The sequence below is a fragment of the Bidens hawaiensis genome, unplaced genomic scaffold (genome assembly GCF_021521415.1).
Source record: "Bidens hawaiensis isolate Kalapana, Puna unplaced genomic scaffold, B.hawaiensis_p1.1 tig00005162_1, whole genome shotgun sequence".
Classification (NCBI taxonomy): domain Eukaryota; kingdom Viridiplantae; phylum Streptophyta; class Magnoliopsida; order Asterales; family Asteraceae; genus Bidens; species Bidens hawaiensis.
The window spans coordinates 442,886-460,029 of NW_027491330.1; the positions used below are offsets into that span (position 1 = coordinate 442,886).

General features: G+C 36.5%; 1 protein-coding gene across 1 annotated transcript; it reads left to right on the forward strand.

Moving 5' to 3' along the window:
• Positions 1-335: 335 nt before the first annotated feature.
• On the forward strand, positions 336-8,781 carry LOC143629129 (uncharacterized). The gene is made up of 2 exons (XM_077098484.1): positions 336-1,226; positions 8,731-8,781. The coding sequence occupies exons 1-2, from the start codon at positions 506-508 to the stop codon at positions 8,751-8,753; spliced, it is 744 nt and encodes a 247-aa protein (XP_076954599.1). The 5' UTR covers positions 336-505; the 3' UTR covers positions 8,754-8,781.
• Positions 8,782-17,144: the final 8,363 nt, after the last annotated feature.

Here is a 17,144-nt window from a genome sequence, read left to right on the forward strand (position 1 = left end):
GGAAACCGTAATGTAGAAAAGCATGTAGATAATGCTTCAGAAAGATCTGTGTCTTCATCTCATCAATACAATGCTACAAAAATTGTACCAGATGAAATTCGCAAGCAAATTGCAATTGAGGTGGGGAAAGCATTCGAAGCCAATATTCCATTTCTTCTGGCCGAAATGCAAAATTCTATAGGAATTATGCTAGAAGAAAATCTTAAAAAGAATGAATCGAATGTGGAAAAGCCTCTCGAGAACGTGGGAGGGGCACCGAGAGTGGAGGTAGATACGCATCGATGTGCGTATAGAAATTTCATGGCTTGTAAACCGTCACAATTTAAGGGAGAAATAGACCCCTTGATAAGCCAAATGTGGATTACAGCTATGGAGACTATTTTTGATACGTGTCATTGCGACGCGGCTGATGAAGTGATGTTTGCAACGAACCAATTAGTTGAACGAGCTAAAGACTGGTGGGATATGGTCAAAAAAGAAAAAAGGTAGGGAAGCGATAAGAAATATGTCTTGGGAAGAGTTTAAACCAATCTTCCTAAAACATTTCAGTCCCCGTGTTGCAATTGATCGTATCACCGAAGAACTTCTTCATATGCGTCAAGGCAATGAAACGGTGGACGAAATATTTGGAATTTTCTATGATAAAGCAAAGTTTTGCCCTTCTCTTTTCACTAGTGAAGAAGCGTGGATGACTCGTTTCCATCTTATCCTTAAAACGGAAATTAGAGAATTTATTTCTCCATCAAAGTGTGGAAGTCTCGAGGAGCTTCTTAATTGGGCTCGTGAACGAGAAGTGGAGCTAAAAAGACAAGTTGATAGAGATGGGAAACGAAAGCTAGATGTTGTAATTCCTGCAACACCGGCAAAGAAAGCGAAAATTTTTAAGCCCACAAAAGTACCTAGCTTTAAGAAGGAATCTGGTACTTGGCAGTTCTGTGGAAAGAGGCATTTCGGGGAATTTCGTTATAAGAATCCAACTTGTTATAAGTGTGGTAGACTTGGGCATACGACACTCGAATGTACTAGTCCAGTGAACTTATGTTATAATTGCTATAAACCGGGCCACATGAAAAATGATTGGCCAAAGTTGAGGGCAAGGAATGGAAAGGCGACAGAAGGATCCAGAACTGCAGAGAACGTGAAGAAGTTGGAAGCTCCAAAACCCCGAGGCAGGGCTTTTCAAATCACCGCAGAGGAGGCGAAGGTTATACCTGATGTCGTAACAGGTACCTTTATCGTAAATTCCCTCCCTGCCTATGTTTTATTTGATTCTGGAGCTAGTAGATCCTTCGTATCCAAAACTTTTGCTTGCCATAGTTCTTTTAGTATAAGTAAATTAATAAATTCATTAGACGTCGAAATCGCTAGTGATAAGAGCTTTGTCGTCTCCGAAGTATGTCGAAATTGTAAAATAGTTATTCAAGGAGAAGAATATTCTATCGACTTGATTCCTATTACACTAAGGGAATTTGATGTCATTATTGGGATGGACTGGTTATCCCAACATTAGGCGTCTATAGTTTGTAATAAAAAGATCGTCCAATTTTATCACCAACTGGAAAACAAATTTGTGTTTATGGAGAAAGGAAGAATGATATTATAATATGCTCAATGGCAAAAGTGAGGAGTTATATGAAGCATGGTTATCAGACATTTCTCGCCTACGTGATTGATACAAAAGAAAAGGGAAAGGAACTTGATCAAGTCCCTGTTGTTAATGAATTACCTGATGTTTTTCCTGATGAGCTGCCGGGAGTTCCACAGGAAAGGGAAGTCGAGTTTAAAATTGATCTAGTTCCAGGAGCTAAACCAGTAGCTAAATCGCCATATCGGTTGGCACTAAACGATAGAGATGATCAAATAAACCGGTTCCTGGAACCGAACCGGTGGACCCGAACCGGAACCGAACCGGTTCCTACCCGTTTTTTGTAGGAACCGGACCCTATCTGATTCAACCCGATGATCCGTGACCGGTTCTTGCATTTCTGAGTGGGGGCGGGTAGGAACCGAAACCGAACCGGAACCGGTTCCTAACCGGTTCTAGCCGTTGGATCGAGTATAGCCGCTGGAAATCGTTTTTTTGGCCGTTTTTTGACCGTTGGGGTCAAAAATAGCCGTTTTTTGGCTCCCCCAAGCACCCCACTACTAGTATAAATAGGTATTTGGTGTCATGGGTTCATCACAACACTCAAAACGCAAACCCGAACGCAAAAAAAATACAAAAAAACGCTATTACAACGTTTTGAGTTCTCTAATCTCTTGTTTTCTCTTCTTCTATATTCATATTTGTTGTTATGGCTGCCTCACAATCATCGGTTGGTCAAGGTTCCAACGCCGAACCAAGTTTCGTTCGTATTGTACCTCATAATCGTAATCAAGAGATTTGGTGCAATTGGGATTTGGTTGAATTGAGTGACCACTCATTGAAGGCTCGGTGCAAGTTTTGTGGGGTTTATTTAAACCCACTTTCGAATTCAAATTTGAAGAAACACATCGAAAAACCGTATTGCAAGGCGTTGAAAAAGAACGTCGATTCGCAACAAACGCAAATGGATAGTGAAGGCGGAATATTTACATACCAAATTGATCGAGTTCAAGATCGTATGGCGAAGTTTGTGATTCAAGAAGCTTTGCCGTTTAGCCACTTCGACAACCCTCGCTTAACCGCCATGATTCGAGATACGCTTCAACCACAATACACTCACGTAAGTCGTCATACTCTTAAACGTTATTGTTTAAAATTGTGGAATAAGGCCAAAGAAGTACTAATTGCATATTTTGAAAATATAAATACGGGAATAAACTTAACTAGTGATGTTTGGTCGGCTCCACATGGTCTACCCGAATCTTATCTTTGTGTCACCGCTCATTGGGTAGACCCGTCATCGTGGGAAATGATGAAACGCACCATTGCTTTCGAACTCTTTGAGTATCCACATACGGGAGATAATTTCTTTGAAATTTTAGATTATGTTATAAAAACTTATAAACTAGAAAATAAAATATTTTCAATGGCATTTGATAACGCGTCGAATAATACATCGGAGGTTGATAAATTAAAATTAAAATATACGCCGATTTGCAATGGTGTATTTTTTCACTTAAGGTGTGTTGCACATATCATTAATTTAATCGTGCAAGACGGACTTGCTTCGGATGAGGTTACATTGGTTATAAACGATTTTAGACTAATGATACATGAAGTTTTTAAGAAAAGTAAAAAAAGACAAATGGAATATAGAAAATTTTGTAAAGATACGGGAAGAAAAGCTTTGGGAGCTAATTGGGATGTACCTCATCGATGGAATTCCACTTGCATAATGTTTCAAAGTGCTTTGGAACAAAGAGAAACTTTACAAATGTTTCATTCTAGTCTTGCCAAGAATGATTTGGCAATCCCCTTTTCAAATGAGAAATGGGAAATTATCAATGACTTATCGACTTTTCTTGAAGTTTTTAAAACATCAACTACGAAACTATCGGGAACGTATTATCCGACAAGTCCCTTGGTTCTTTCGGAGTTATTTTTAATGGTTAACAATCTTAAAGAATTTGAAAATAAAAGTCCAATGTTTTCAAACATCATATTACCAATGAAGTTTAAATTAAAAAAATACTTTCTTGAATTGCCACCGGTTTTTACTTGCGCCGCCGCTTTTAACCCAATGTTAAATGTTACGGGGTTGAATGTGTGATAGACGAAATTTTTTCAGCCTTAGATATGCATGAAGTTGACCCAAACTTTTCAACAGAGGCAAAAAATTATTTTAACTTGAATTTTAAATTTATGTATGACTTTTATTTAAATAAATATGGGTCAAACATACACATGCCTATGCCGGGGGGGTCTTCATCAAGTTCAAGTGCTACTAGAGTACGAGATCCCATGATTAGCCTTATGAACACCGTTCGCAACGTAACGGCTAAAAAACAAAGGGGTAACACCCCTTCAAGCGAACTAGGAAGGTATAGTGCAAATGATTACTCTACCGGTTTATCCGAAGAGGAATATGACACTTTTGATGTTTTGGCTTGGTGGAAGGTAAAGGAAACCGAGTTTCCGATTCTTGCCACCATGGCCCGTGATTTACTAACCGTCCAAGCTTCTACGGTAGCTTCGGAATCCACTTTTTCTCTTAGTGGCAGGGTAATATCGGTGAGAAGAACAAGACTAAATTCGGAGTCGGTGGAGATGTGCATTTGCTTAAAGGATCACTTGGACTCAATCGATCGTATTCAACACGTAACCACTCTCGAAGATGAAACACCACTTGATGTTCGAGTGCACGACGAACAAGAAGGCATTTCTACAAGTAATTCCGAGGAAGAAGTCGCCGCTCAATAATTACGACGAACAAGAAGGCTTTTCTAGAAATAATATGTCACAACTTTATATTTATAAGTTTAATGTTTTGTTAGTTTGTTTTTGAAGATTTTAAAACATGTAACCTTTTTTTTTGAACTTCTTAAAGTAAATAAAATGAATTTTATGTTAATTGTTTTTTTTATTTTTCATGTTATACAAATACGAATCGTAGTTTAGAATCCAAATCGCAAACGAAAAACGAAAAAAAAATAAATTTTTTTTACACTGTAACCGGTTGGAACCGGTTACAGTACAGGAACCGGTTTAGGAACCGGTAAGAACCGGTTAGATAGGTTAGGGGTCCGAGGGTGGGAGAACCGGTTCAGTTCCCTAACCGGTTTGAGCCTGGAACCGGTTTAAAATGGGGTTTTGAATATAGGAATCGGTTAGGAACCGGTTCCGGTTCCTAGTCCCAAACCGTTTTGAACATCTCTACCAAATGAGATGAATGAGCTGATGTCTCAACTCCAAGATCTATTGGATAAAGGCTTTATTTGCCCAAGTGTTTCACCTTGGGGCGCACCTATTTTGTTTGTTAAAAAGAAAGACGGTAGCATGCGGATGTGCATTGATTACCGTGAATTGAATAAATTGACCATCAAGAATAGGTATCCTTTTCCTAGAATTGATGATCTTTTTGGTCAACTGCAAGGTGCTAGTTGGTTCTCAAAGATCGATCTAAGGTCAGGATATCATCAAGTAAAGGTACGAGAAGAAGATGTACCTAAGACGGATTTTTGTACTCGTTATGGGCATTATGAATTCATTGTGATGCCATTCGGCTTAACGAATGCCCCAACAGTTTTCATGGATCTTATGAATCGAGTATGTAAGCCAATGCTTGATCGTTCCGTTATCGTGTTCATCGATGACATTCTCATATATTCCCGAACCGAAAAAGATCATGCTCAACATCTTCGCGAGGTTCTTAATACCTTAAGAAGAGAAAAGCTATACGCAAAGTTTTCTAAATGTGCGTTCTGGCTTAGAGAAGTTCAATTCTTGGGTCACATCGTGAACGAGGAGGGTATCTTAGTGGATCCCGCCAAGATAGAGACTATTATGCAATGGTCTCCTCCAAAGACCCCAACTGAATTCAGAAGTTTTCTTGGTTTAGCCGGTTATTATCGGCGTTTCATTCAGGATTTTTCGAAAATAGCCTCGTCGTTAACAAAGCTAACTCGAAAGAATTCCAAATTTGAATGGAACTCAGAACACCAAAAGGCGTTTCAAATCTTGAAAGAAAAGCTAACTAGAGCTCCGATACTAGCTTTACCGAAAGGAAAAGAGGACTTTGTAGTTTATTCTGACGCCTCACGTGTTGGATTAGGTTGTGTCCTTATGCAAAGAGGGAAGGTGATAGCATATGCATCACGACAATTGAAGTCACATGAAGCAAACTACCCGACCCATGATCTTGAATTAGCAGCAGCAGTATTTGCGCTAAAGATCTGAAGACATTGTTTATATGGAACGAAATGCACTATCTATACTGATCATAAAAGTCTGAAATATTTCTTTGATCAGAAAGAATTAAACATGAGACAACGTCGGTGGTTGGAATTAGTCAAAGATTATGACTGCGAAATACTCTACCACCCAGGTAAAGCCAACGTTGTTGCTGATGCCCTAAGCTGAAAAGAGAATTATTCTCCGATTAAGGTGCAATCATATAAACTGATTGTAAATTCAGACTTATTTGACCAAATTAAAACTGCGCAAAAGGAAGCACTAAAAGAAGAAAATTTAAAGCGCGAAAGAATTGTTGGTCAATTCCGAAATTTGGAAAAAAATGACAAAGGAGTTAAGATTCGTTTTGGACGAATTTGGATTCCTAAATCTTGTTCAATTAAAACGATCATTCTAGATGAGGCACATAAATCAAAGTATTCAATTCATCAAGGTGCAACCAAAATGTACAATGACTTGAAGAAAAATTACTGGTGGCCTGGTATGAAAAGAGATATTGTTAAATATGTGGAAAGGTGTTTGACTTGTTTACAAGTTAAGGCTGAACACCGGAAACCATATGGAAAGATGCAACCTCTAGAGATTCCATTATGGAAGTGGGAACACATTACAATGGATTTAATAACGAAACTTCCAAAAACAGCCAAAGGACATGATACGATATGGGTAGTTGTCGATCGTTTGACAAAAAGTGCACACTTTATACCCATTCATGAAAAATATATTTCAGAACGAATGGCAGAAGTATATATTAATGAGGTGGTGTCAAGACACTGAGTGCCAATATCTATCGTATCGAATAGAGACACACGTTTTACCTCAAGATTTTGGAGAAAATTTCAGGAAGAAATGGGCACTAAATTATTGATCAGTACGACATATCATCCTCAGACCGATGGACAAAGTGAAAAAACAATTCAAACTCTGGAAGATATGCTTTGTGCTTGTATTATTGATATTGGTGGCTGTTGGGACAAGTATTTGCCCCTGGCAGAGTTCTCTTATAATAATAGTTACCATTCAAGCATTGGGATGCCCCATTTGAAATGCTTTATGGTAGAAAATGTCGCACCCCAGTATGTTGGGGAGAAGTTGGGCAAAGAGAACTCGCAAACAAAGAAGTGGTAAACGCAACGAACGAAAAGATTGATCAAATCAGAGCATATCTGAAAGCGGCTCAGGATCGACAAAAGTCGTATGCTGATAAACGCAGACGCCCGATTGAGTTTCAAGTAGGAGACTATGTTATGATAAAAGAGTCTCCATGGAAAGGAGTGATTCGTTTCCGTAAACGTGGTAAGCTAAGTCCACGATTCATTGGTCCGTTTAAGATAATGGCTCGGGTGGGGCAAGTGGCATATCGACTAGATTTACCTGAAGAATTAAACGGAATCCATAACATATTTCATGTGTCATATTTACAAAAATGTTTGGCTGATGAAACGACATGTGTGCCATTAAATGATATCGAAGTGGATGATAAGCTTAAGTATATAGAAAAGCCAGTAGCGATTCTTGATCGTAAAGTTAAGCAACTCCGAAATAAAGATATAAGTCAAGTGAAAGTACAATGGAAACATCGACGAGGTTCGGATACTACGTGGGAAGCCGAAGAGGAAATGAGAAAGTATTACCCTGAATTATTCAAGGTATGAACAGGTTTCGGGGACAAAACCTAATTAAATGGGGGAGATTTGTAACATCCTATTTTATGTAATAAAAATAAAATATTTGGAATCTATATTTCAAATATTAGTAAACGAGTAAGTAGCAGGTAAAACGACTCGTTGAGATATGAGGTGTTTAAACAAGCGTTCGATGCAATTTAGTATCGTTTAAATATATAAAATAAATTTGAAGTAAATGACATATTATTATTGTTACTATATAAAAGGAATTAAAGATTTAGAAGTGTACGTGTGCTCTAAATGATGTAACAGGGGTTCGAAAGATAATAATAATAACATAAATAAATTAATAGGACAATGAGGTGGTATCCTTTGGATGCAAGAAAACATGTACATGAGCCACGTAGCTCAATGAATAAACACATAAGTTAAATCTTCAACTTGAAGTTTTGTATATCCCATAAATCTCCTAGTATATATATGTATATATTTAAGCTATAAAAAAGGCGTGAACCTTAAAATAATATAATAATAACGATAATAATTTGGAGTGTCGATATTAAAGGAAGTAAGAGTTAAAAGGTTGTGAGCCATATTAGTAGGACATCGACCGAAGTGATCACCAGGAACTTGGTATTCGTATATTGTTTCCTTTAAGTTTAAGGTAAGTACACGAACCTTAATCATGTTACTTTTACAAACGTTTCATATATATATATATATATATATATGTTTATTTTGATATGCATATATATGATTATTTGAGAAATGATTGTGGGTCCAAGTATGTGAATTAATGTGTGGCCTAAAAAGAGGCTATAGTTTTAAAATAAATATGAGGGTATGCCTCTAATAAAAATACGGGTTACGAGTCCCGAGGGTTTCGGTAGTTGAAACTCCAAAATTTTAATATTATTATATAAAACATTTCGGGAGTTGAAATCTCAAGGGGTTCGGGTGTTGAACTCCAAATATAAAAGGGGGAGTAAATAACCCTCATGGGTTATAAATTAGCTCATAAGAAATTTGGGTGTTGAATTCCCAAACAATATTGAGGAGTAAAATTAAGGATTTCGGGTGTTGAAATCCCAAGGAATTCGGGTGTTGAATTCCCAAAGAATATTATGGAGTAAATATAAGGATTTCGGGTGTTGAAATCCCAAGGAATTTGATTGTTAAATTCCAAATAAAAATAAAACATATTTTTATAAAATTGTGTACTTACTTAGCAAAAGCTAATAAAAATATGTTTTAAAATGTTTTCAGGAAAAGCACCCATAGATGGTTGAAGCTTCATGGACGGAACTAGACTGACAAGAGAACCATATTCTCGTGTTTAATAGTTTGTATAACAAAGTTTGTTTTAAACATATATGTTTTCTTGTATAATATATGTTTTTTTATAAAATAAACGTCACCACGAGTGACAGGTTTTGGATGTAAACTGGGACCTACTCTGATATATATTTTGTGAATATATTAGTTATAATAATTTTTTTTAGGGTGTTTCATAAACGTAACCCCCCCCCTACTCCATTTTTACCCAATATACTCCCCCATGAACTTATTACATAAATTACAATTTGCTATTAACATTATTTATATACATATTAGTCCCTACAACATTACTTTCATTTGATAACCTCCACTACATATATCAAATTAAAAACTATCAAGTATTACTATTAATTTATTTTTTTAATATTAACATTTTTAATATTAATATTATAAATATTTATAATATCTTTTTTTAATTTTAATAGTATATATATTTATAATATCCTTATTTTACCACTTTATCTTTTACAAAATAAACCAAAACCCCAAACCCGAAACCCTAAACCCGAAACCGAACCCTAAACCCAAAACCGAACCCTAAACCCGAAACCCGAAACCGAACCCTAATCCCTAAACCCGAAACCGAACCCTAAACCCGAAACCGAACCCTAAACCCTAAACCCGAACCCTAAGCCCTAAAACCGAAACCCTAAACCCGAAACCGAACCCTAAGCTCTAAAACCGAAACCCTAAACTCGAAATCATAAAAAGAAAACGCAACTTGTAAAAAAAATAATATTAAATCCTTACTTTTGTGTTAATTTGGTAATTGTATGATTTCAATGGTTAATATGAAAGTTGGTTTCTCCAAGTAGGGGGGGTATGACAAGCAACCAGGGGGGTATATTTAGCCTAACCCTTTACTTTCTTTCCAAATTGGAGAGAATATGGGGGAAAATAAAAGAAAAGGGTTATAATTACAATATTACCCTGATCTTATTTAGGTCAAATAATTCTACTTCTCCAACCAGCTGTTCATCCTCCTCATCAGAGTACTCCATAGAAAAGAAAGAAGAGGAGAGGAGGTGATCGACGGGATGATTACACGAAATACTTTCCCTCTGCCTCAATCGCCATTTATCATCTCCAAATGAGTATATTCTTCGTGAAATTCAGTACTCTTACACATGTTGACCAGAGGATTTTGTCAAATTTCTTGATTTAATTCTTAATTAAGGCATAATACATGTTTTGATGTTGATTATGTAGTTGAAGTTATGGTGGATTTGATTATGATTTTCATGAATCCTTAAACTGGTTCATGTTTGGTCCTGCAATTGAAATTGCTCCTTTCTATTTGGGAATTTTGTTTTTGAACCTCCATGTTTAGCAAATTCATATATATGTAAACAAGAGCTCGGATGTTTTTGAGCTATATTTCGAGTTCAGATCGTTAATTTTATGGTTTAGAGAAACGAGTAATGGACACTAGCCTAAGGATATAATGGTAAAATTGTAACTTTCCTTTCTTTTCCTCCTAACTAGGGAACACATAAAATGTAGACTTTCTTTTCCTTTCATTAAACTTGGGAACACGAGATAAAATCACATATTTTCCTTTCCTTTCTCTCCTATTTTCCTTTCTTTTCTTTTCCCTCTTTAAATGAAACTTTGGAACAAAGTGTAAAACCCACGGTTTCAAAAAGTATGAATCCCTCCCGGTGTTTGCTATTAATCTGACTTCCACCTCCAACCGCTTCTCTGTGATGGAGTTGCTACCCCGGTCAGTCTTATCGGTAATTATGGTTATCTAGAAAAATATCAAAACTAATTAATACTCTGGTTGCTGGGTGAGCCTATGGATCTATCTGTATCCTAATATTAACAACAAACACTCCAGTGGAAAGGTACCAAATATTTCACATAAACCCATTTATAAGCCCAAGATGATGTTGTTTGAAATCGATTGAACCGAAAACAAAACAAGTTTGAAAGGAATGGATTAAGTTGAGTTTCGGTTTTGGTTTGGGGTTTTTTGGTAGGAAATATAACATCAAACAGAAAAAAATAAAAAAATAAAAAACATTCTAATCTGATTAGTCGCAGTTCATTTTGCAAAAGTGGTGGACGGCGAGCAATTCACCCCCGCCATTAAAGTATTATGCTCTTCAGGGGTTGCACCTTTCGACAATGATACTTTGAAAGCGTTAGTGGCTAAGCATCCCTACTTGCCTCCGTCGGTTATGCCTGTTTCATTGCCCTCCCCTTGTTCATGAGGATAGTGTGTTTGGGTGCATTAAATCCTTCCCTAAAGTTATGAGATTTTAACAATTTAAGCGAGCAGGTACTGTTCAGAATCCGAACTTCAAATCGGAAGTCGGGTCCTGGCCTGTACACTCATAATTTCAAATATAACATAAAATTCTTCTGGCCCAAAGGCTAATTCCAAACAGAAGATAGAGAAATCAGATCGTCAAATATTTTGACTATTATGCCCAAAGACGGGTCGGAAAGCAATTGAACGACAAAACCCCATCAATCAGTAAAATTAATTGAGGCCTTTTGTTATTTAGACAAAAATGAATATTTTTCATGAAGACAAATTACCCGGAAGATGAATGGAATAATGAGGAAACACGAGTTAAAGGGTCTTGAAGCTTGAAAGTCAAACCGAATGATGAAAGTTATTAAAGAAAACACCATGAACCATTATGAACAATTTTTAGAGGTGGGGCTGAGACTCCCGATTATTTTAGGGTTTAGGAATATGTTTTGGTTATATATTAAGTGTTAAGGCTTATTTATTAGGAAATAGCCCTTTTAGGAAACTGAATAATTAATAAATGACCAAATCAAGTATAATAACCTAGAGATTTTATTTGCACAACAAGAAAACGAATTAGGATGTTTTAAAACATTAATTGACATATATTGAAGGTTAAGTTTCGTTAATTTGGTCGAAAATAGAAAATATTTAGCAAAAATAGTTCTTGTACTTCTGTAAACGCGATTTTTAGCCGTTTTAAGCGATTTTAAAAGTTTCTAAGCATTGTTTGCGAGTTTGAAAATTAAGAAAAAATAAATTAAGTTTAACCAACTTATATACTAATAAATACAAAATTTAAATAATTCGAAAGATCTGAATTACATTCCGAGTCGGGTTAAACATAAACGAATTCAAATACGAAAAAACCGAGATGTTACAGCAGCCGCGGGGCACAGACAATCTCTGGCGTACCAAACCTGGTCAGTGCAGGCCATATGCGCACCATTAGACGTTGATCCACCGTGCTAAGCCATCTACGCCCGGAGAACTTTTCCAAACCTGCAAGCTTAGTCGGAAGTCTCGTACTGTGCTACGATATCTCTAATAACTCTATGTTCTAAATTAAGGAGGATGAAAGCCTTCGTTGCAGGGTTTTAAAGAAAAATAAAGTGAAGTATTTCACAAATTTCATAAAAAATCCATCTACATTCATGATTATTAAATTTTGGAGCTAAAGATAACTAAAGCAAGGGTCCACAATTACAATTACATGTTACCACCTCACATTAAGGCTATGTGTTGTGAATAATATATATATCTACCTATACTAATAAAAGAAAATAATTCTGAACACATGTCATTATAAGATTAATTCTCACTATTAAATTCCCGCCCAAATCACTTCTCTTCTATTGATGGAAAAGAAAAAAAAAATATCTTTCAATATATAGTATAGATTATAAATTCAACATACCGTATTAATTGGTCAATCTCCGTTGATTGAATTATTAATGTCATAAAATATATTTTAAACATACTTAATGTGAAAAAATATTAATATAATAATTACAGGAATATAAAAGAGTTTATATTTAAAGAGTACACTAACATTCAATATTTTAGACATCTAAGAAAACTATAATAATTTTTTTATTTTATTTATTTTATAAATATCTGTTTAATAAGTCTTAAAAATAATAAATCTTAAAAATTAAATAATATAAAGAGACTTAATTATCTTTTTTTTATTTGTATTAAGTTATTCATAGTAATTTATACATTAACTTATCCCGTGTAATATACGAGTTTCTAAAGCTAGTATATATATATAATAATATATGTATATATATATGTATATATAACACACACACATCCATACATGCCGGCCCCACCACCCCCTTCTTCCAGGCAACAAGAAGACCTCGCCCTCGCCCCTATTCGCCCAAAAATCGCCCAGGGGCGGTGTTCACGCCCCTTCGCGCCCAAAATCGCCCAAATTGTAGCCCCACTACACATGGCTTAAGAATACATGTGCGTCAACACCTCGGGAACCGCGCTTTAGCACCGCAACACCCACGTGTTAGAGTTGTGAATTTTCTTGACATCTTCATAATATGACGTATGTTTCTTGGCAATTTTTTCTTGACTTTTTATTATACATAAATATATATATTTACATATATGCGGGTACGCATACTGCTATAAAACGTGCGGATACTCAAGCCATGTCTAGACACAATTTTCATTTTTATTACTAAACTAAAAAATCATTATAATAGGACTCACATGTATATGAAATGAAATGGATGATGTCATGGACTTTAATAATGAACGTGTGTATTACCAAATCTTTGTGACGATTATTAGTAAATAATGACTATGAGCGATTATTTAATCTCATATGAATTCTTAAGGTGACAAGAGTTTCCCAACTAAACTAAAAGGAAAATTTTATAGGGTCGCAGTTAGACCTGCAATGCTATATGGAACGGATTGATGGCCATCAAGAAGGTACAGGTGCAGAAGATGGAGGTAGCAAAAATGAGAATGTTACGCTGGATGTGTGGGCACACAAGGTTAGATAAAATAAGAAACATTGTGTTTCGGGAGAGATTAGGGGTAACGGACATATTGAACAAGATAAGAGAGTGGATATTGAGATGGTATGGACATGTGAAGAGAAGACAGATGACGAATCCTGTTAGATCCGTAGAAAACATTACTATAGAGGGGAGGAGGGGTAGAGGACGGCCTAAATTGACTTGGGATGAGAGGATTAGGCATGATCTGATAGACCTAAACCTCTCAGAGGACATGGTTGAGGATATGAATTCTTGGAGAAGTAGAATTAAAGTTAACGATTTTTAGGGAGAAATGAACACTTTAGGGCGTCTATTTACCGTATTCTGGTCACACACAATAATGGTATTTTCTTCCCATATATTATTATTATTATTATTACTATTACTATTATTATTTACTGTTAAACTTTGATTTCCTTATATTGCCCCATACATATAAGAGCTGAGGGTCTCTCTGGAAGCCACCTCTTTATCCCTTTGGATAGAGGTACGGTGTCCCTACATCCCACCCTCTCCAGTAGGGGTGAGAATGGGTTGGTTTGGAGCGGTTTTGAGCCAAACCCATAACCATAACCGATATGTTGGTTAATGGATAATCATAACCATAACCGATCCGTTATGGTGGTTTCGGTTAATCGGTTTTAAAGGTTAAAGCGGGTCGGTTATGGGTCGGTTAACCGTAACCAAAACAATTTAATTGAGCCTAAAAGTTAGATACCAAATATTAGAAAAAATGAATTGACATAATTCAACAAAATATATAATCCATAATATTAATATCAAATGTTGAAAAAATGGCAGTATATAATCTAACAATGAAATTTAAGTTAATTTAATAAAAAAAGTTGAACCGAACACATGAAAATGGTATAATCCGACAATATGTTTGTTGAAATAAATCCCAAACATATTGTTAGTTAAATAAATGGGTCGGTTCGGTTATGGTGGGTTTGGAAGTATATATAACCAAAACCGACCCGCATTTTACGGTTTTCAAATATTCATTAAAACTGACCCACAGGTTATGACGGTTATCGATTAAAATCGGTTCGGTTATGACGGTTATGGGTTGGTTAACGGTTAAATTGCTCACCCCTACTCTCCAGACCCTACTTATAGCTTTGTAGTTGGTGGGACTTCACTGGGTATGATTGATTGATTGATATGGCATCTTAAGGCAACAAGTGTCATTTTATACATGATATAAAAAGTTGTTTATATTCGTCCGCGCACATGATTAAAACATCATTAACAAATTTATTACAAGATCAATGCTACTAACATATTTAGCAGCAATGAACTGGGCCACTATCATGGTATATCACTACAACCTAAAGGAATATAACGCGATGGAAGACATCCGAATATAAGGTTGGGCACTTAAAAATTTGCCCAGGGATGGAAGACATCCGAGTATAAGGTTGGGCACACCTCAAAATTCGCCCAAGGATGGAAGACATCTGAATATAAGGTTGGGAACACCTCAAAATACGCATGAGGATGGGAACCTTATAATACACCCATGTGGCTGCGCGCCGAATTTACGACCTGCGCGTCATCTTATGCTGAAAGGCCCGCGTTCCATTTCATTTAAACTAAACTTTTGGTCTGCATACCAATTTATGACATGCGTGTCATCTTATGATAAAAGGTCTGTGTGCCATTTCATTTAATTTAAACTTTGGCCTGCGTACCAATTAAGGGTGTTCTTCGGGTTCGTTTTTCGGGTTTCGAGTTTTTTCGGGTCGGGTTCTTCGGGTTTCAAAGTTTTAAATCTTGACCCAAATCCCAACCCGAATCTCTCACGGGTTTTTCGGGTTCGGGTAACGGGTTCGGGTTTTTTTGGGTTTCGGGTATCCTAGAAAACAAAATAAAAAACAAAAAATTTTAAAAACTACAATGCTAAAATTAAAATAACATATTATTCTTTGCTCGTAAACAAATAATCAAATAATAAATCAACATAACTTGATAAAACAATCCAAAAGAAGAATAAAACTAACTCGAACCATAATCGCTTTCAATCGGGCGTGATTTGGTTGTTCGATTATGGTTGCTATTAGTAATAAACGGAACACATAAAGTAACAATAAACAATCGATCTATAATAGTTGTAATGACAACAATCGATTATGACTAAATTTTGATAACTTTAGTGGCTAAGACTAAGCCTATTATACATAGATATATATTTAATTTCAAAACTAAAAGTTTATTCGGGTTATTCGGGTTGACCCGAAACTTATAAATCAAACCCGAGAACCAACCCAAATTACTTCGGTTCGGGTTCGGGTTAGTCTTTTCTCGGGTTCGGGTTTTTCGGGTCGGGTTAGTTCAGGTTCGGGTACGTGTTTTATTGGGTCGGGTTTCGGGTAAAAGTGACAGCCCTAGTACCAATTTATGAGTTGCGTGTCATCGTATGATGAAAGGCCCATGCCCCATTTCATTTAACTAAACTTTTGGCCCGCGTACCAATTTACGACCTGCGTTTCGTCTTATGATGAAAGGCCCGCGCACCATTTTGTTTAACTAAACTTTTGGTCCGCGTACCAATTTACGACCAGCGTGCCATCTTATGATGAAAGGCCCACATGCTATTTCATTTAACTAAACTTTTGGTCTGCGTACCAATTTATGACCAAATAGTTTTTAAAGGTCTGCGTACCTTGAAGCTTAAAATAAGCCCGCAATCCGGACACGCTCCACTCACCACGGACACGCTCCGCATGCCACATACGTTCCGCATATCGGAAACGCTCCGTTACGCCCAAAACACGCCATCATGATTTAAAGTAGATATACATGTAAAAAGGTACATGTGGGAAACACTAGTTAAAAAACCATTAATCTTCACCTTCGAGCACTCCTAATAAGTCCATAACTCCACCTAACCGCTTGCACGCCCAGGACACTGGACTGGGGGACTTGTGGAGATAGGATCCTAAATCCCTGATACGACCTTCTACTTATTACATATTTACATTATGTATTATACTTATTACATTATTGTCTACTAAGTAAAGCCCAATGGGATTGGGGGGGGGGGGTGGAGGTAACCCCTAACTGGGCTGACTCAATGTGGTTGGGGATTCATGATGGTAGCCATTAAGTTCCTATATAAGGGGTTTTATCTCATTGAAGGATCTCATTTTGGACTGCTGACCTCTAACATATTTTTGTGTATGTAAAAAAGAGGAAACTCTTGGCAGTCACCTCGATCCCCCCCCCCCACTTTTCCATGACAGATCTCGAGCAACTGGAGAAGAAGATGAAGGTGTGGGTTTCTTCATCTCGAAAACTGGGGAACATCAACATAGGTCTGACCCGGATTCATTCCATGTTTCTTCAGAGACGAGGGATGTGGGGCTGATAAGGGAGAATTCTATGTCTTGGTTCAAGCATGAAATAAAAACTAGACCAGTATTTCCCTTTGGTATGTCTTTTGTAATCCACTGTAATTACTAGTTGTATTTGTTTGTTGTTGGGTTTTGCTGGCTGTTTTGGCCAACGTATTTGCTTATATTCCATTAAAAAATAGAAAAAAAAAACCCACA